The sequence below is a fragment of the Xiphophorus couchianus genome, chromosome 8 (genome assembly GCF_001444195.1).
Source record: "Xiphophorus couchianus chromosome 8, X_couchianus-1.0, whole genome shotgun sequence".
NCBI classification, from domain to species: Eukaryota; Metazoa; Chordata; class Actinopteri; order Cyprinodontiformes; family Poeciliidae; genus Xiphophorus; species Xiphophorus couchianus.
In genome coordinates this window covers 10,712,765-10,734,530 of record NC_040235.1, presented here as the reverse complement: position 1 = coordinate 10,734,530, position 21,766 = coordinate 10,712,765, and the positions used below count along the sequence as shown (strand labels likewise).

Sequence of the window (21,766 nt, the reverse complement as noted above, 5' to 3'; positions counted from 1 at the left end):
TGGACAAGGGCTTTCATCTAGACTATTGCATTTTTGCTTTGACTGTAGATTCTTAAACTTGAGTTGTGGATTTCTGCAGCTCCTCCAGAGTTCTTGGGTGGTCCTGGGATTAACACTTTCCTTGTCCAGACGGACGATTCAGGTGAATGGCCATGTCTTGGTAGGTTTGTAGTTTTGTTAACGTCTTTCAATTTACTGATGATTGATTGAATAGTGACTGAGAAATCTTCAAAGTTTAGGATGCTGTATGATAAATGAACTCTGGTTGCTTTAAACGTTCCCAGAACTTTATCCCTGACCTGTCTAGTTTGTTTCTTGGTCTTCAAGATGCTGTTTGTTCAGTAATGTTGTCTAACCAACATCAAAGGCCTTCACACAACAGCTGTATTTATACTGACATTAAATTTCACACTGCTGGACTCTGGTAGCTAATGGCTGACTTTTTAGGGCAGTTGGTTGTATTGGATTTTATTTGGTATGTCAAATTAAAAGGGGCTTAATAATAATTATGCAGACATTTATTTTTAAATGGTTTCCCAACTTACAAATGTGCATGTGAAGCTCTGCATTTGTCTATAACAAAAAAAACCCAATAAAACATCTTAAAGTTTGTAGTTGTAACAGGACAAAATATTTTTTAAAGTATAAGGGGTATGAATAATTTTCCAAGACACTATTATATAGATTATTCTATCATATTGGTTTGGATGTGGCAAAACTTGATCGCTCTGTTTTGTAAGACATGAATTCTATTCTTGAATAGCCAATTGAATTTACAATTTGACATTAGGCGGCACAAAAACAGATAAAAAAAATAGAGTAACAACAAAATGGATTGTCCTCCAGTTGCAAAAATTCCCCTTGCTACAGTAATAAAAGTTAAATAAGTCTCTTGAAATAAAACATTCGAACATAAAGGTGTCATTCAAACTTAAATCTGGGAGGCAATCCAGGTTTGGCAGACGCTTCAGTCCCTGCCTGTCGCTGTTTCCCTACCCAGTGTGTATGTGTGTGTGGTGGGTCTGGTCTGCATGTTAATAGCGCTGGATGACATGTGTGTACTCGTGTCAGCGACTACCCCAAACAGTTGTAAACAGGCTGTTTATGAGGGTGAGGTGCTGCAGAAAAACAGCACCTTTTTGAGTTTCGCACCATCTGGGAAAGAAAAAACACGAGAGAGACGGAGCACAGCAGCTACAGACAGGAGGGATTTGGGCCAGGCATGAAGCAAATTCAGACTGGGAATTACGCTTGGAAATTTAATTAAGAATGTCTATTTATTAAATAATGACTGTCTCGCATACAATGAAGACAGAAGCTAATGCATCATAGTTTGTTTATTTTTTTAAATATGTATGTTGACTGGTCTAAGAAACTGACTCTGTACCAGCTGTTCACGAATATTCAAAATGCTGCATGATATCTTCAAAGTCTTGGAAATCCTACTGACTTATGACCAGAGCAAAAGAAACACTTAAATTATTTAAAATAATTCCAATTGTGAATGAATGTTTTAAAATTTAAAAATTCAAAAAGAAATCCGAATATGTACATTTATTTCAAGCCTGTTTAAATAAAAACAAATAAAAAGTGACTTTAAGGTGTTCTAAAAAGTTGTTTCCAGAGTTTCTATACCGGTGTTGGTTTTTGCATTGCTCTGCGTACATATTTAACCTGAAATCTATTTTTCTTATCCTAAGACTGATGATACACTCATATTGCATAGATTAAGAGAAATACTGTATATAGCTGTTGTACTGGTGGAAATAAAGCAAGTGAAAATCTTTCTCATGTGTTTATCTCAACACAAAACAAAATTAAATATCTTCATAACTGTTTTCATAATTTATCTTGTTAATAAATACTGACAAGAAAATAGCTACTCACCTAAACCTTTCCATGTATACTAAAATAATTAAAAATGTTTAGAAAATAAAAGGATTCTAATCTCCATAGAGAAAAGTGGCACATTTTCAGTGTGACTGTATATTTTTAAGGTAAAAGAATAATTTAGAGTGGGATCTATTACTTATATTAAATTACCAAAGACAAAAAGGGGAATTTCAACATATCTCAAAAATAAATAAACAATGCATAGTACTTGGATTTAATGTAGTTATCCAACATAGTATTAGAAAAATGTACGTGACTAGGGACAACACTTTTAATTTCCATGTTTCACTTTATGGTGCTCTTCCAAGGAAATTCCTTTGAAGCATACTACTGTTAAAAAACACATGGTTAGATTTTTTTTCTTCTAGCAAACCCCTCCAAATTTTTTATTTATTTATTTTTTTTCACTTGTACCATAGTTTTAATTTTAATTATGGTCATGCCTGTGTGGCTTGATGTTTCACATTTTAGGTAAGTATTTTCCCACTCTCCTGTGCAGAGTTGCACACCAGAAGTCAGAGAGCTCTGGGAAATTTCATGTCATCTTCTGCCTAGAGCCAGGTCAAAGTCCAAGACATCCATCTGCTACAGTCGACCCGAAGCACTAAACAGCTCACCAACCAAGAAGTATTCACTTTAGAGAGCTCCAACCAAGCTAAATAGTGGAAGATCCAAAGGCAAACCCTAATTGTCTGTGAAACGACTCAAACATTTCAGTGCATAGTAACTGTTACAGCATGTCAGCCACACTGGCAATTACGCTGCCGCAAACATTTAAATTTGTGGTTTTGGAGCAGAGTTTTTAGGAGAAGCATGGTGTGCTAAGCATATTCAGTCAAAACATGAATAGATTCACACTTTTAAACTGGATTTTAAAAAATCTAAACACACTCATTCTCTACTCCACAGTCACAGGGTATAGAAGAGAATATGATTATAACATAATGGACTGAATCACAGTACAGGTTAGGTTCTAACATGATACAGAAAATTCTATCAGTTTTCTGTATTTTGTCCTTGTACAGTATTGTATCAGTGGACCATTGACAAGAACTACATCATAATTCAAGTTCACCTGGGTTGAAATGAAATAATTTATGTTAGTAGTTCACCTTAAAACTGAGTTGTGAACTAGTACATGTTTATTTATCATATTTTGCATGAAAGAAAAAGTAAAGATATTTATCTAGGTCATGATGTCATTTCCTCCTTCACTTGGAATGTCTTGCAATCTGAACTAAAACTGTCAGAACTTGCTTTTAAGGGCTGCACAATATATTGTGAATATATCCCCATTGCAATGTCAGTGTTTTCAATATTTACATTGTAAAAGGACTGTTTGGAGTGCAATAATTGTTGACTGAAACATTCTAGGTCCTATGAACTTGCATTTTTCATGGTAATGCAATATTCAGCCAGTTGGATAGAGTGTTATGGCTGCGGATGTTCACGTTGGACACTAATTATGTTTTCCAAAATGCTAAAGATGACAGAGTGATGGAAGCACAGATGAGAAAGAGAGAAGAACAGAAAAATACATACAGTATATGGCAACTGATATTGTCATAACAATATTTACCAGTATTATTCCCAGCCCAAGATTTTGTAATATTGTGCAGCCCTTATAACTTTCAAATAGAGACACAAACCATACTAACATTCACACAAAGAGGTAAGATCACTGCTGGTGATCATCTTTGGTCAGCAAGATGGTAGGAGTGCAGCATAAGTTTAGATGCTATTCAAGTCGCCTGTAATGTTTCATAACACAATTTATGATGCAGGGTTAGAAAAATCTAAGTTTTTTTTTTTTTTCCAATATCAGTTTCATTTTAAGAAACCAACAACAGAGATACTTTTAACTGTGTTGTATTTAAAATTTTAAATTGTTACTGTAATAATAAGGACTGCATTTTATTGTCAACTTGTTTGCACTCTATATACTTATAGGGTTTATGTTTGTTATTGTCTATTTGTCTTGCCCATTATGATGTGTGCTGTGTCCCTTCTTGGCCAGGAAACTCTTGTAAAAGAAATCTGGATCTCAATGGTTAAATATAGGCTCAATAAACATAAATACACAAATAGAATAATATCAAAGGCAAGCCTTGTAGTCTTTTTTTCCAAAACATGTTGCAACACTTCTGTCGTAAAATAGCAAAGCCTGCAATTTTGATTAAAAGAGAGCATAGCACAGCTGGCTAACAGTAGATAACTTGTTTTATGTATTCAGTGGGACTCTTTCTTTTTTGGTAGTGGCATGTAATGAAAATATATGAAAAGAAAACAGAAATTACTATGGCATAAACACTGCAGGCATTGGGGTCAAGTTCCATAAACACAGATAAGCAGGACATCCAGACCTATTTATATATTTAGTTTTCTTTGGCAAAGTCTGGTCAGTATGAAACTGTGTGCTCTGTCGAGAATTAAATTATTATTTATAAACTGTTTTGTTGAGTTGTTGTGGCAATAAAGCTTACTGCAGGCAAAAATGAAAGCCCACAGTTATTTTCCACGGAGCATCATTCAATATGCTTTGGCAGCTTCTGCACACTGACTGGATCATTACTTGGGAAGAGAAATATGCTCCATATGCCACTGGTCCTTAAGCAACACAACTCCAAATTCCACTGACTCAAATGTGGAGTCCAATATTGAGTACATTTCAGCTAATTATGGATTAGCATAAGCTTGAAAATGCATTGCAGAAAGTGGCTAAACCTTTAACCTGTTGAAACATCCTTTTATACTAATTCAACTAAACAAGAGATGGTGACTGATACGTTTCACAGCTGATGGCAACAGAAAAGTGGGTATGCTGACATAATGGGCTCTATTGTATTAGGTGTATGTATGTGTGTGTCCTTTGACCCTTCTATATAATTAAGGACATATTTTAGCCAGGTTAGTTTTGGAAATGACTTCTGGCTGGGGTTTCTGTGTGTATGGGTAGAGCTCACCATACATTTCGTGTGTGTGTTCTCAGTGTGTTTGCGTGCTGCGTGTGTGTGAGTACCCTAATGTGCCCCATCCCATTGCTTGTACATGTCGACCTAACCTGCCCCCTGTATGTCTACGACTAGTGCTTCTGGGCTGATTGGCCGTATCAGTTTCACTCAGCAGCTCACGCACACACACACACACGCACACGCCCCAACACACCCAACCACACACCTTAAGAGACCAAGCCCTTCTAAAGGCACCTCCTTAGGGACACACTGTGAAATATACTCCTTGTTAGGGCTTGTGTGTGCGTGTGCGTGTTCGGGTGTGTGTGCCTGCTTTTCTTCAGCTGTTTTCTGCCAGTTCAGAGAGCAGCAGACTGTGAAGGTCTCTCTTTCTGCAAAATTCCCATTGATTTTCTGCTTGGAAATGACCAGGGAAAGATAATAAATGTGATGATATCATTGCAGGAAAATTCGAATTTTGTTTTTAGCCACTAGAACATGATACCCTCTTCTAAAATAGCAGATGCTGCAAAAACCATTAGTTATTCTGTGCAGTTCACATAAGATGTACTTTGCAAACAGTTGTCTCCCCATTCAATGGTATGCCTGATAATCCAATTTTTGAATACAATTATTCCTCAGGGAAAGCAATTCAACACTTAGACTTATATATAAATCTTTTGATAACTGTTACACATTTTGTATAATAAATACAAATTTCAATAGGTAATAGTAAGTCATTCTCAAATACCTATGCCTGACTGCTGTATTCGGTGGGATGGATGCTTTAATTAGCCAGTCAAAGGTCTCACACAAAGCCACTAGGAAAAAAGGCTGCTTGCCAAAGATATAAAGTTTCTAACCAGAGAGAATGAATAGAATCCACTGAAGGTAGTGGATCTGAATGACAGATACACATCTATGATTTAGAGGAAAACTATATCACATATTTGAGTCTCTTAACTTAAATATCCGAGACTGCTATACTGACAGAAGAATTTAAAGAATTCTGCTGGTATTTATAATTGATAAAACCTAAATATCCTCTAATTTCTTAGATTAAATTAGGTTTTGCAAATTACAAAAAATGATCTGATTAAAGTATTTGGATAAAGAACTGAAAAAGATTGAGATCCAAACCTAAAGCCACTTTATATCATGATATATTTAAATATAACTCTCTTTAAATCTAGGTTAAATTTAACAATCAATTTTTGTCCAGAACTAAGTAAGCACTATATATTAGATATTTTTAGGTTTGGTAAAAACACATTTTATTTGTCAACTATGCATATAATAATTTAGCTATTTTTTATTTATTTGAAATGGGAACAAGCCATGCTTTACTTCTTTTTATAATAATACATGAAGTTAAAACAAATAATTTTATAAGGATGTAGAGTGAAACTATTGTTTATGTGCAAAATTTGTATACTGAAGTGGCAAAAACTCTGGATTGTTCTTTTTTACAGAAACATATCCAATATTTTTTAAATATTCAAACTGATGCAGAAATAGATGAGATGGGTCATGTTTGACATAATTTATATTGCTAAAATCATTGGGTGACTTATGTTCACACACCTGGCTTTGTATTCCTAATCTGTAGGGTTTAACATGACGTAGCCCCGCCCTTTGTAGTGACATCATCTTCAGTTCTACTGGGAAATCCTTCCACTATATTTACTAATGTTTATTAGGAGATGGGTCTGAAGGGAGGTTTACAAAAATCAATGTCAGTTCTAGAACAAGATGTAAAAACTTTAAACTTTTTGCCAGTTCTAATGATTGTGATCAGGTGCTTATGTAGATAGTGTTCACATTTATCACTGATCAGTTCATCTAACCCACTTGATTTTAAATGTCCAGACTTGGCACTTCCTGGAGACACTGAATGTTAAAAGTGCAGTAAAAGCGAAATACTGTAAATCCCACATTTCTCCTCTAATGTTGGATAGGTCTAATTTTATATCGAGCAATGTCTCAAAAGCAACCGTTGCAAATCTGGAATCACTGCAGTCCATTCACTTGTGTGATCACATTTTGAATCCATATTAGCTTTTATAATAATCAAAGACCAACCTGCACCAAAGGCAAAGAAGAAGCTCTTGTCTGGGTGTTCCTCCAGCAGGGCTTTCACCCTCTTGCCCATCCTCTCATTCCTCTTGTAAATCAGTTCCTGTCGGAAGTAGGCATCGATTTCCTGGGCAGTCACCTGCTCGCTTGGTCGCAGGGTCACATTGTTGAAGTTAGGCACCTTTGACAGTGAACAAAAAATGCCATTCATTTCATAATGATTAAAAAATAGAGATTTTTGAACTTTGACTTGAACTGTAAAGAAAGCAAGGATAATGGCCATGTCAGTAAGATAAACTAAATGTTGATAGGTGAAAATGTTACATGTATTAAGCAGGGTGTTATTAGTAGAAAGGTAGCACAAGTTATGAGATTCACTGGACAGACCTGTGATGTGTCATGATTGAAGATGATAGAATTGAGATCCCCACAGTTGTAGTGTCTGATTAGGTCCTCGGTTGTGTACGGGACCCGGAGGCTTCCTGCTCTCAGTGACTCCTGCTGCAATAATGTCTGGTTCAGGGCAAAGATCACCTAGAGCAAAGCAACCAAATATTGATTTGTTTTTTGTTTGTTTTTTCATTCAAATTTACACCCAAAGTCTTCCTTCTCACAAATACAATTTCAACACAGGGGAGCACACAAATATTTAACTGTGTTATGCTTTAGCTTTTATATTCCATCATGGGAGTGTAGAAGGACAGTGGCCTGGCTTCAGGCAGGTTGAAAACACTGACCTTTTCTCTTTTGCAAAATAGCATTTTAAAACTGAAACTGCATTTGGAAAATAAATGTTTTGTTTCAGTACAGTAAACTACAGTAAGAAAGCGTTCCCACCAAAATATTTATATAGAAAAAAAATATTTAAGGAGTTTAGGCAAAAGACTTTTACTTTTTTAGCACACATAAGTCTGTAACGTTAATACAAGTTGGATTTATCTTAAGTTTTGAGGGTAGATAAAGTAGATGATGCCCAATATTACAACTTTAAACTGATATACTTGCATTTACTTGCATTTAAACTGATATACCTGCAGTTGCCCTGAGACAACATGGCTGTAATTGAATGGGTTTTTTTTGTGCATGTGTGTACAGTTTGTCTTTTTCTGCAACTGAGAAGAAAACTATGTAACACAATTCTTTTTTACTGTAATACTTTCGATGCTTGTGGTTTAAATACTGATCTTGATTGAGCTTAATAACAACTTCACTTGTGGCCATGAGAAAAAAAAACTTCTTTGAATTACTAGTAAAAAATATTTAGCAACATATTTTTCTAATTTAGTGCAAACGTGTGCTCTATATGTATTCTTAGTGGATTGCAAGAGATTTTCAGTCAAATACATGTTGGCTTAATACAAAAATGGGGATGCTAATAAGGCAGACCAAAGCAACAGTCCTTTTTTTTTTCTGCGTTCAGTATTCTAAGGTGCTCCGCAGACACTTTTTTATTGGGCCGTCCCATTATGGGACCCTCTATGTTGCCAAAGAGAGCGGGGCAGCAGAGAGCAGATGCCTTCTTGTTACGGGACAAAGAAGCCCTCCATCACCCTCTTTTCTGCGCTCCTTCCAGCTTTCATCAGCCGCGCATCAAAGTGGTGCTCTGCATATGAAAGGTACCCTGTCTTTATTCTTCTCAAATTAGCCTATCACTGCCCCTCCCCAGCTCATTTCACAAAAAACACCCTCACATCTGTGCCACGTCCGTGAAGGAAGGCCCTCATCTGCAGGGTCTCCCCTTTTTCTCCGCTCTCTACTCTTCTCTTTCTCCGCTCACCATGCCTTTCAGCCCCTTAAATTATGGCAGCAAAGAGAGGAGGAGGAGGGCAATGTGGTGGGGGTGAGGATCAGTCAAATTTCTGTATTTTAAAATCTAACCAACAAAAAGGAAAGAAATTTATAAAACTACTGCAAAAATGTAAGGAAAGGAAGGAAAAACAAACTTTAAAACAATTTGGTTTTGTGTTTTCTCTGTTATCTTCCAGTCCTATTAGTGCACTTAGGGTCAGTGGGTGCATTTTCCCACTCGGTTCCTTTCATCAGGTCCCTCCGTTTCTTCTCCTCCGCTGCTGTCCTCTAACTCGCCGCCCCTCTTACACACACAGAGAGAAACACAGACACACCCCTAGCTGATATCAAAGCGAGCGGAGCCAATGAAAGTCAATAATTGTCCTTTGTCATGGAAATGTCCCCTCTTGTTGAAATGGAGTGGGGTGGGTGTGTGTGTCTAGAGCAAACATCATCACAGTTAGATTCCCACATGTGGAGATTTGGAGTGTTCAGCGGCTCAGTTGAAAGCTCTTGCTCTGGAGTGTGTTAGCTTAGTGTTGGATTTGCCAAAAAGACTGGGGAGAAAGCTTTGTAGAGTGTCTTTAAAGAGACACTGCATCAATTACGGTTAGAAAAATATTATACTGGGATCACCGATTACGAAGAGAAATAGTAACAATTTTTTGTTGAAATCTCATACAGATTTGGCAGCAAAAGCCCTGAATGCAGCTGAGTGCTGGAGGAGCGAACACAATGCACTGACAACGATGAACTTGTTTTGGCGTAACAAAAGCTAACACGCCAACTGGCCAATGGAACATTTTTCCATCAAGTAAAATAAACAATCGCAGGCGTTCTGCTCAGATCATTTCAAATGACAGGTAATCAAAGGAAAATAATGAAAAGGCAAGAGGAAAGTTAAAACATATGTGCAATAACATCTCAATCATGTGATTTCCAACTGTACTTCTTTCTAAGACACAGAAATGAAAAACAATTGCTGTCAGTCTATTACGTCACTTTTCTGTCTCCCTGGAAATACTTTGATCATTTTTTACAGTGTCTTTAATCTGAGTTTCTGCACTTGTAGTTTATGAGCTTTACAACATTACTCTGTGTGCATATTTGTGGCACATAGGTTGACGAAACAGGTCATTTTTGTTTTACAAGTTAGGTCACCATAACTGTTTTAATGTGAACTTTTTGTTTATCCAGATCTTGTAAAACTGGTTTGCGTTGTATGTAGCACTTTAAGCTGTTACCCACTAACTATTACATGAAATAAAACTGTATGTTCAGTCTGATCATTTACATTCAAGTTGTAATTCTTGAATACAAACTGGACTCCATTTTCCAGAAACTGAGCACATTGTTTAAACTTCTGCAAGTAAATATTTAGGGTTGTGTGTTCTTAAAAACTCTGCATTGTGTATAAATTTTTCTTTTGTTAGCAAAAACCAACATTTCTTAAACTAACTTGCATTTGTCTCTGTTTATCCATGCACTGGCTGCATAGGAATCATGTGAAACAGCACAGTATCAGCATGTGACTGATTTTATAAGACTCTCAGAAGAGTATGAACACAGTATGCATCAGCCTCTGTCAGAAGACTTTGTATGGCAGCACAATGTTTAGGTTTGGGGACCTTTCAGACATCGATTTTTCCTGAGTAAAACATAAAAATTCTGGCAACTTTAAAATGTGACATGAATATACAGTATGTGTAGTAAAATAGCAACAATGTCTTTCTACAAGTCCTTTAATATAATATGTTATCTAGCTAAGCAAATACACAGATTTCTCAGACGTCAAAAAAGTGTGTGGCATAAGTGCCACCACATATTCACTTCTTCTGCACAATGTATAGTATATACCTGAACATTGCAACAAATACTTGATAAGGTTACTTTGTCTCTTTCTATACTATGTAGCCACTGTCTGCTATGATAAAGATTCACACACAGTGGCATGCTAAATGATTTCAAGTAACTCTCTGTGACTGTGTAAAGAGCATTAAGCTTTCATCCCCAGAATGACAGTGTAGAATCAAAATATGACTTCACAAATAAAATACCCTAGATGCAAATTCTGAATCATACACCCTTTATCCCAATACACATACATGGTACAGAGTTGAAATGCATCCTGGGTAACCTGCAAACATTCAGTGACAGAACTTGATGTTTCAGGAAATGATCATTTTGTCACACTTAAACTCATAAAAATTTAGTTTTCGGATACATCAGAATACATGGCATGACAAGAAACAATATGATAGCAACTTAGATGACGAGGTACATAAACAGTATTTAGGCTCAATATTGTCGGCAACACATTTACTCTGCACCCAAAAGTACAGAAAATAAAAAGTGAGTGAGGGTTCCTATCAATGAGTGAGTGTGCTGTAATGCGAACAACATGCAAACATAATGATATGCTCCTTGCATGGTAAGGCCTTTGGCTAGCACCGGATTTTCTAATTGCAAGTGCTGGCATTGGCTTTAGAGCGCTCCAGTAACTTAATTTCCAATGCAGTTTTAATGAGATTCTAAAGAGGAGCATGTGTGTGCCTGCATGCAGCACATCTTTCTGCGTGGGTGTTTTTCTTTGTCTTATGACTGATAGTGTGTCTGCGTATGAGTAGAAAACCATGTGTTGTAACAAGTGTATCAAAGTATATATACACGCACACACACGTGCACACCCTCTACTGCAGCCGGTTCAATGAGCCTTGGCTTTCTCCCAAGTACAAATGAAGTCTTCCGAACATTGCTCTGTTTCCCTCTGTCTTTCTCATGTTATCACAGTAACACAACTCTTACTTCTATCTTGCACACGCATGAAGATGTTTCAGGCAAAGGGAAGTCCAATGATTTCTACCAGAAACCGGTAGTGCAAAAAAGTCAAATCAATTATACCGAAAGAAAGGGTAATGAAAAAGGAAAGAGAAAGACTCCCCTTCAAAGTTACTATCGAAACTTCACGAGACAACACGACAGGATGTTAAATCATCTGCATATTCGTGTCATGCACAAGTTGATGTACACACAATTTTTATCTTCTGAACATGTTTGTCTCTACCTAAAACGATGCAGTAGATCTTTTAAAGAATAAGGACTTTCAAACTTACAATGGCTCATGCATAAAATCTGTCTAGACAAAGAAAGCAGCGAACCCAGCAGTGAATGCATCAATCTTTGTTAAACATGTCAAACCCAAACAGTGGTTTGCACAGGCAAACATTAAAAAGTCAACGAGCATTAGATCATCATCCAATTATATCTATTAACAGCCTTGTGTGGTGAAACTAATGAGTAAATTCTTAACTCAGAGAAATAGTTTAGGGTATAAAATAGTTTATATTCTGACCCATGAAAAACAACCATAATCCCTAACTTTTGAGAGCAAAAACTGTTTTGGCTTTTACTCCTTTGGCAAATATCTTTCTAGCTTTATAGATAACATTGACATGTCTTGGTAATGGAATTTTAAAGTGGAAATTGTCTAAACAGGGTAGAATGGGATTAAGAAATATTATTTTTGGATCAATGTTCTGACTCTCGGTAGCAGTGGTGGATGTAAGATGAAGATGCTTCCACAGATGTTTTGTGTCATGTCCAAAAATGTCTATTAGCCTGGCTCAGCTGGTATGATCATTATTAGCTGTATCAGATGCATAGTAAGATGAAGTTGGATTATTTTGCTAAAACCATATCACCCACCCATAAAAATGGACCAAGTCATATCTACAATAATGTGAGTGAAATATTAGAACATTTATTTTATTCATGAGGCAGTTTTTCAACAGATGTTGTGCTATCCTAAGATGAGAAGTTTCATTGAGCTTTAGTATTTTTCTCTGATTTGGTGTGGTGAAATGTGGTAAAAACGATTTCCCATTGTAGATATGAAAACCCAAATGATTTTCTTTTTTTCCACATTTTGAAAGAAATGACTCCAATAACTTGTGGGTTTTGTGGCTTCTAAAATGCACTCAGTCTTATTTAGCAGGAATCCGCAGACACACAGACACACACGCACCACATGCATAAATCTCTCATCACTGCAGAGGCTTTCACTTTCAGGCTGAAAACCTACCATTTAAACACAAATACACACACCTGTCAAATTGAGTTATCTGTATTGTTTCTACACTCCATACCTCCACCCTCAGCCCCCTTTCTTTCTTTATACCTTTCCTCAACACTTTCTTTTTACGTTTCCTCCTTCTGCACCACACCTCCGCTTTCATTCACAAACTCATCTTTCTCTTATTCCTCTCCCTCTCTCTTCTGATCCTATTTATCCTATGCTTCTTTTCCATCCATCTCTCCCTCTCTCTCTCCTCTTCTTCTCCTTTGATCTTATACATCCCCTCTATCAACCAGGTCTTTTAAGATTTGACCTCTACATTCCTCGGGTCACTAATGACCTCCTCACTGCATTTCTGTGTTTCCGTGCATGTAAGTGTGCACACACCTGTACAAGATTAGGTCTTTTCTGTATGCGTCTCCATGCTGGTGTGTGTGTGTATGCATTCGTGTGTGAGGATATATTTAAATGTTTCATCATCATAGATTATGGCAGCTTTCACAGAGCTCAAAGTTGCCCTTTGAAGATAAGTTTATTAATATTTTCCAATACGATGCAAAAGAAAGGAAGTATGGGGCCATGAATTCCTCCACAGGAGAGAAAAAAGGGAAAGTAAAATGGAGAAACTGCCAAGCCACATAGGGAAAACTCCCCAGGCCCATAGCTTTGAAAGTAATGATGGCCAAAAATTGTTTCCCCCTCAGTTTGAAAGGAAAATCTATCCCTAGACATAATTGATATATCCTATTCCTTTTGATCGTCAACATTTCAATCTATGAATGTTGACAGGAGCCACTTTCTCCGCCAGGCAAACTTCTTAAGTCTGTGTGCACACACAAAGTTTCTTTCTTTAAGAAAAATGTAAAAAAAAAAAAAAAAAAAACAACATTGACTGGAATGGAAATTTATTTTCAACTCTACAATAGCATAGCAGCAACCCTTGATTGCTTTATGGCTTACTACTGTGACAATTTTAATTGTTCAATGAAATAAGTGTTAAAAAATTTCAAACTCTACACTGACGTTGGAAAAAAAGTACATATTTATGATAAGTATTAACATGCTTTGCTCAATAATTTGTCTTATATCTTTCTGGGTATGTTTCTACAAATTAGACACACTTGTTTTTGTTTTATTTCTACCACAATTTTCTTCGGATCTTCTGAAGCAAAGTCAGAGTGGAAGGACAGTGTCAGTAGACAGTCATCTTTCGTTCTTTCCAATCACTAAATTGACCCACCGAGTTATCCAAGCAGCTATTTCCATCCACTTAAGTGTACCGCAAAGTGCTAGGTCATCTCCACACCACCAATTCAGGCACTGGAGATGTGTATATGGCCATATGAAATGCACTATGATTGAAGATATATATGTCTAAAATTGATTAATATTGGGGTTGTGGCTGATATGCAAGACATCCCATATTGTGGCTGGGTGTATAACACCCCAGTGCTTGCTGACAGCAAACTCTCCACCATCCAAACCCAAAATCTCTTAATGTGTTTCTAGTGGCCAAATATAGTAAAGGGGAAGGCACTGCGTAATGCTCCCCCGATGCCTGCAAGGTCCATCATCCCACACCTCAAGATCCTTCTGATGTATGGTGTTGCTTAGGGAGGAGGGTAACAGGTGAGGACATTGGGAAGCAGCTCCACAACTGGCCCCTTGCTTGTCCCATCCATACCCACACATAAGTTGCTGACCGGAGCCATGGAACCCTCCACAGATCCCCAAAGATGCCAGGGGGCCAGAGGGGCAGAGAGTAGAGTGAAACCCAGGCCAACCAAGCACAGCAAGTCCACTGGATCAGAGCAGGTGCACCCAGCCTCCAAATCTCTAGTGTCCACCTGGATGTGTCCCACATCTCTTCACCCCCCTCCTAATCTCACATCTTATTCAGCTATTCAGGTGAAACTTTTCAATTTTTCTGCATTTTAATCTGCTAGACTCTGATCAGCTGGTAAGAGTTGCAAAAAAATGGTTGATTTTGTTAACAGTTTCTTGATTGGGGAATAACTTCTTAAAACGGAATCTTAGATATTCACGTTATAAGTTTTATGTCAGAACATGTAAAATATATGTTTGATATACTGTTTTCTTTAAAACATCCATGTCAAAGTGCATCATGTAGTTTCATCCTAACACGACTTTAAAATAAACTAATTTAATGTCAGACCCTTTAAGACACACTGATATCTTTAAAAGCAGGAACTGTCACTTACACCACATTTATATCCACGTTAAAAAGCTCTCTTCATCTCTTTTTTACTGTGTGTTCTTCCATTTTTCTCACTTTGCATCTATCCTAAGCCTACCTCTCTCACTCCCCTTTTTGGTCTTCCCCTTGTGCCCTATAAAAACATTCTTGTGGGGTGCATTTACCTTGGTGCCTGGACACAGCCAAATATTTAGGCTGTCACAGGGAATCAGTCTCAAACCAAATAGCCCGATGGTTTGAGGCGGTGTTTTTGTGTGTGCATAGTGGGGATTGTGGTGATTGAAATGCCAACTTCTGAACCTTTCACACTTTCCTACTTCACTACACCCTAAGCAAGCTGGGAACACACCCCAACCAACTTGTAGATATCTGCCAATATGAAGTACTCTGTAATAGTCTATAAAAAACAGGTGGCTACCAAGAGCTTTGAGAAAATCATGAACTATATGGTGATATTTTAGTAATATCATCTTCAAACTATGAATTGACAGAGTGAGGGTGTATATGACACTTCACCGATCCTCACAACCTACTGTAACTGTGACCAAACACACGTGTTTGTAAGAGGAGTGGGAAACCACAAACATTCACAGCACAGTTTCCTTTATTTCTAAATCTTCCTTTTATTCTCACTCTTATATGCACATGTAAATGGCACAGGCCAGCTTCACAGTCTGGATCTAACAAATGCAGCAAGTCATAAGATATATTGACCACCTTAATGGCTGGCTGTTGACTGAAGAGACAGTGAATTTATGCTTAAAAACACAGAGAAAAATATAGTAAACCATTCAGTAAACATATACCAACCATATGTGTACATGCCTGTTATACTTTCAAGATATTTCAAGGTATCATGGTTCAGACATCCATAATAATTATTATAAGATAAGTGGACAAATATGTTTCTTCAGCCCAGAAACAAGTACTGTTCTTGTAATAATTAAACTGCACATGCAAATGTGTTTCCAGGAAATATGACAAATCTATGGTAGCATTGCATATTATATAAATAAGATAAAAATGTTGTGGGCTAAAAAATTATAACGAGATGGTTTACAGCCCAACTGATTTAATGCTCCAAACCATGTTTTCCATCTCTCATTTTAATTGAAGAACGTTTTTATATTTCATAAATTAAACCCTTGTTTTTCATTTGGAGTCCAGAATCCAAGATGAAATGTTGCACTGAAAATGAGTGCAGTTCCATTCAGACAAGTTCTTGTCAGAAACCAATTCCAAAAATAAGCATCCAACTTTTGACTCTGCTGAAATCAGAAAGATGCAACAGGAAACTAAAATCTGCAGTGGTGGTTCTGAATATCTGCAATTTGTTTAAACCACTGCCCTGACTGAAAAGACCAATTCTTGAAACAAACAAACACAAATATGTATGTAGTCATTCATATCAATTTGCATGTAAACCCTTTGAGGTAGTTTGTACCATTTCTATTGCTCTACATGAAAACACAGAAAACACAATATACTTTCATGTACCACAAGTGGTACCTACACACACAGCAACACATATTAAGATCATATTTTCCATGTAATGGAAAATAGTAAGAAGTATCCAAACCATCTGAGAAATGGATTTGGTTGTTTTGCTGATGGGCAACAGAGACAAGGGGCAGACAGAAATAAACAGAGGGTGAAAAACAGTTTTGAGAGACAAACAGAGTGACAAAGTTATAGACCGTGACTGCAAACAAAAAAATCAACAGCTGAGAAGCCGAAAACTAAGAAAAGAAAGAGAAAGGTGGGGTTACGGCTGTGAAGACATTCGTTTGGCCTGCTGCCTGACCACAGACACGAAAAGAGTCAACAAAGTATGAAAAACACCCAAACTTTGTCAATGTGCATGCTGCTAGGTTTTTATAGATGCAACAATTTGTATTCAATGAAGACGTTGCATGCATAAACAAAAATGTATCATGTGAAGTGAAGACCAAAATAACAGTTGACAGAGCCACAACATAAAAAGCAGCTCACTAAGAAAGAAACTATTAAGAAGGTCTGTGGACAGAGAATCAGTTAGACAAACAAAATTATGGGAGTATGCAAGACATTTTAAAGATTTGCAGCTTCTCAAAGAACAATTGGCTATTTCACCATGAATAATGTCATATTTAGAGATTTTATCTGACTTAACCTCCAGTGGGTGTTTTCCTCTTAACCTATCTCTTAGTTGGACATGGAGCGGGTCGGAAAAGGAAACAAATTAGAATTTTCTTTTAAAAATGCTATTAACATTGTTTCATTGTTCCTAATGACCAACTGGTTTCACACCGTTGAAGTGGCGGTTTCAGGGTGCAGACATTACCAACCTTCAGCACTGACATGCAGGCACATGCAGTTCTAATGGAATCTGTGTGTGTTACAATCTCCCAGCGGCGCCTCAATACAACTTTGTAGGTATTATATTTTCGATTAAACCAAGCTGCAAACTTCTTAAACAGACTTAAGGATTAGGGGGTAAAACTGCATTTTGATTGCATTAATAGTTAAAAGATAAATGCAAAATTTTTAAAAGCACAGTTCTTGAATGCAAGGACACATCTAAAAACATATGGTTTAAGGTAATAGTCTCTTTTAAAACTTTTTCTTATTGGGTTAGTTGCTATTGTAAGGTGGGAGTAATTGGGGTTGGCAGTAATTACACATCAATCTTATACTTGCTCCACCATGTTTTTCCACCATTTTTGGGGAACCAGAGGATGTCGCTATCATACACTAACCATTTCAAATGGCTTAAGCAAACCTGATTTATAACTTCTATGTCAGAGCCAAATTATGGACAAAATATGAAATGTGACCTAAAAGGAAGTCTAATTTTCAAAATAGTTATCTCTAGGTAAATTCAAGAACTGGCCAACTCAAAATAGCAAGGTATGTAGTTACAGAAAAGTGGTTATGTGGCACAGTCAAACCAAACAATCGAAACATTAGAAGTGTGACTTCTACCTGTTATTCAATGTGGGTTTTTTTTACATCTGTTTCAAACAGTTCTGCTAAGTTGACAGTTAATTTCCTTTTTACACACTTCACACGGAAAGTCAACATGTATTTTGGTTTCTGATAGTTACCTCATCTTATTTGTTAATGTTCTCCATAGTTATGGTCGAATTTCTTGACACGGTGGTACAATTTCACAGATATAAATCTCACAAACAGTAATCTGGTGACAGACAGAAAAAATGCTCTGCACATATGCAAACATATACAGTGCTATGCACACAACAGGATTATGCAACATCTCTTCCCTGTATGAATTAAAAACAAGTCAGAGCAACAGACCATCACATTTCCAGTTGTGTTTAGAACAACATCACTCATACTTCCAAAAGGCAAGAAGTACTAATCACAGAGGGTCTTTCGCTAACAAGATCTTATCAAAAATGTATGACTTCTGACTGCTGAAAATGACAATGAAGGTATTGTCTTTTTGTCCACATAAAGAAGAAAAACTGTGTGGATTAACTGAAAATTTAATTCCCGATTTCAAAAGATCCTGTTAAAGCTTTAAGTGGAGAAAAACGGCTATTTTTTAGGTGAGTCAAGTCTCAATGTATGTTTCCAGAAAGAAAACACAATATCAAATTGTCTCACATGAAAGCTTAAAATTGCAAAACGTTAATGAAGATCAAAATTAGCATGCTGTACCACTTTGCACTGAAACAAGTCTCAGGGAGAAATGTATGCAATCGGTATGCTCGAATATGAAATCTCAACCGTTTGCGGACAGTGTGTGCAGAATCTCCGCATTTCACAGAATATAACCGTCATGCGTGATTATATGGGGGCAGTTTCTTGATTCAGTCCAAAGCCCCTTAAAAATAAAATAGGACAAGGTTGAGTCAAAATAAGTGCAATAGGTGGAAGAGGAAATGGTGGATAAAAGTTTAAATTGTACCTTACCAGAATAGCTGTATTGTGGATATTTAAAACAAAAAACTAATCAACGATTATTGATATCAACTGATATGAAATGCTAATATTGTAATATGTTTTTCAGTCATAATGCCAAGCCCTATTCCCTACACTTAACTATCACTTCTGATCCCTAAATTGTTCCTCGTGCAACCACATAAACTAATGTTTGACTGAATCAGTTGCATAATTCTAGATGTTAAAAAACTAAATCATTGGTTTACTGTAAGATGAACTGTCACAGATTGCCAACTACAAATATATATATTATTTTGAATGTTTTGCTAATTTCCACAAAATCAGTTTGTCTATTGTACATCCACATTAACAATAATTTTTGTATAGCGCAATTTATCATAAGATCAAAATCAAGTACATATTGAATAATAGAGATGCACAATTACACACATTTTACATCTCTCATAATTGCCTTCATGTTTCCATCGATTACTGCAAATCATTGAAGTCCTAAAGCAAGAAAGCAACTCCAGAGCATCACAATTTTTGCCTTGGAACTGTGCTGTTGATGGCATTTTTACCCAGTTTATGTTTTATTATTACATTAAGAAGACTGTCTTTAATTAAAGCAAGTGAGGCCTGCAGTGTTTTAGATGTCATTATTATAATAAACAGTTGCCTGATACAAAAGTGGTTTCAGTAAGAAAATCCATACCAGTAAATTGTTGCACTTCTTACTCACATGAATTGATGCATCTATAAATGAAGTACATGACAAAAAACTAATTGTGGACATGCATAATTTCTCCTTATTTAAAGCCAAAATGTAGTCAAGTTGAAGACTTGAACACCAAAGTGTAACTCCTGTCTCAGAGGTAAGCAATGACCACTTGGCAGTGTAGATTGAAACTTCCTGTTGATGTACAGGACACCTATTCATCAGATTTTTGTTGAAAGTAAGAACATCATGACATTTGCTTGTCTGACTCCGACTCTGGTCAAAACATCTGCAGAGTCTGACAGACCCTCCTGTGTGGTGCCCACCTGTGAAATTCCACTAAAGCCACAAAAACGCAGACTGGAACTGGAGAGACACAAGTGGATTTATGGTCATGTTGGTTCAAAACCATAACTTGCTTTTTTATTGGGTTATTAAATGAATTTACTGAAACATTTTATTAGCATCAACTAACATCAGTGTGAGATCTACTTTAGCCTCACCTTCTCAGCTTAAAAGCTACATTCACAACATTTTTGGAAAAGTTTTAGAGGCCACGGAGGATATCTAAAACATGTGCTGTACATTTTAAATCAACTACAAAGAGAATCCATTGTGGAAAAAAGAACGAGACAAATAATCAATAATAATTCCTTCCAGATTCATATTTGGCAGCAGAAACAAGGCCTTTCAACACTTTATAAGGAGGCAGAAACTATTAATGCTCTTTGCTAGAGCTTGTGGACAGGTTTGGCACTGGGTTGCTCGGCCCAAGTCCAGCCAGGTTTGGCAAGTTACTAGAAGTGCTAGATTGAATTCATATCTGCCACAACTTGCACCAGTATAAAGAAAGCATTAGCACAGGGTTCCCCATGTCCAACCTTTGAGAACTACTATCCTGCAACCTTTGGAATCATCACTGCTCCAATACACCTTAATAAAATGGCTGAATGCCTTCATAAGTACATCATTAAGCACTATAGAGATCTGGTAATGAGCCACTCATTTGATTCAGGTGTGTTGGAAACAGGAAAGTTTCAGAGTATTAGCTAACAAGGAAGTTAGGTACCCCACATTGGCACAACAGTCAAAGTTGCAAGTACTGTGTATGTTTTTGTCACAAAATGTCCATTTAATTTCAATAATATTCCATCACGGCGATTGTTCGCTGTTGTGTTCCCTAACTGACTTAACTTTGGCAAAGCTCTAGGCCACAGGTGTCAAACTCCAGACGTGGAGGGCCACTGTCCTGCAACTTTTAGATGTGCATCTGCTGCACCACACCTGAATAGAATAATTGGGTCATTAGCAAGGCTCTGGAGAATTGATCTACACAAGGAGGAGGTAATAAAGCTATTTCAATCCAGCATTTTGTACCTGTGGCATATCTACAAACTGCAAGAGAGTGGCCCTTGAGGACTGGAGTTGACACCCCTGCTCTAGCCACATTAAGAAAAGCCTTACTGTGTAAGGCTTAGACTGCTCTTTGGTAACAAGAGCCCTTTCTCCACTGTCAATTGTCACTTTAGCTAGTCTGTTTCTGTTCTAGCCAAGTTGGATGCATCTCCATTGCAGGATGCTAATATGGGAAGGAACATATTGCTCTGATCACCTAATTTGTAGAGACACTCAGCAATAGAGAACCTCGAGGTTGTGGTTTTGATAAGTTACAATCCGGAAATCCGGCGCCTGCAGTGACTGCATGCAGTGACATCAAGAGTTAAAGTACTGCTGAAGATATTTATTTTTTATTCATTTGTTTTTTCAATAGATTCAAAAGACAAAAAAATTGTTTTGGCTTAGAGTAATAAAAGTAAAATTTTCATTTGGAGTCCAGAAACCAAGATGAAATGTCTCCTACAGCTGAAAATGAGTGCAGTTCCATTCAGGCAAGTTTTTGTCAGAAACCAATTATAAAAATAAGCATCCAACTTTTGACTCTGCTGAAATCAGAAAGAAGCAACAGGAAACTAAAATCTGCAGTGGTGGTTCTGAATATCTGCAATTTGTTCAAACTGCTGCCCTGACTGAAAAGACTAATTCTTGAAGCAAACATGCACAAAGCTGTAGTCATTCATATTAAGTAAAATGTGGCTAATTATCTGTTATTTAAAGCAAGCAGAGCCTAGAGACATAAATACTTTGTTCAAGAGCCTGAA

General features: G+C 36.9%; 1 protein-coding gene across 1 annotated transcript in view; it reads right to left on the bottom strand.

Annotated features, from left to right (window-relative positions):
• Positions 1-21,766, bottom strand: part of trabd2a (TraB domain containing 2A) — a 52,409-nt gene that overhangs the window by 16,448 nt on the left and 14,195 nt on the right. The window contains exons 3-4 of the mRNA XM_028024577.1: positions 7,308-7,454; positions 6,927-7,101 (exon numbers count right to left, since the gene is read on the bottom strand). Coding sequence (XP_027880378.1) covers positions 6,927-7,101; positions 7,308-7,454 — 322 coding nt within the window. The remainder of the gene's footprint in view (positions 1-6,926; positions 7,102-7,307; positions 7,455-21,766) is intronic.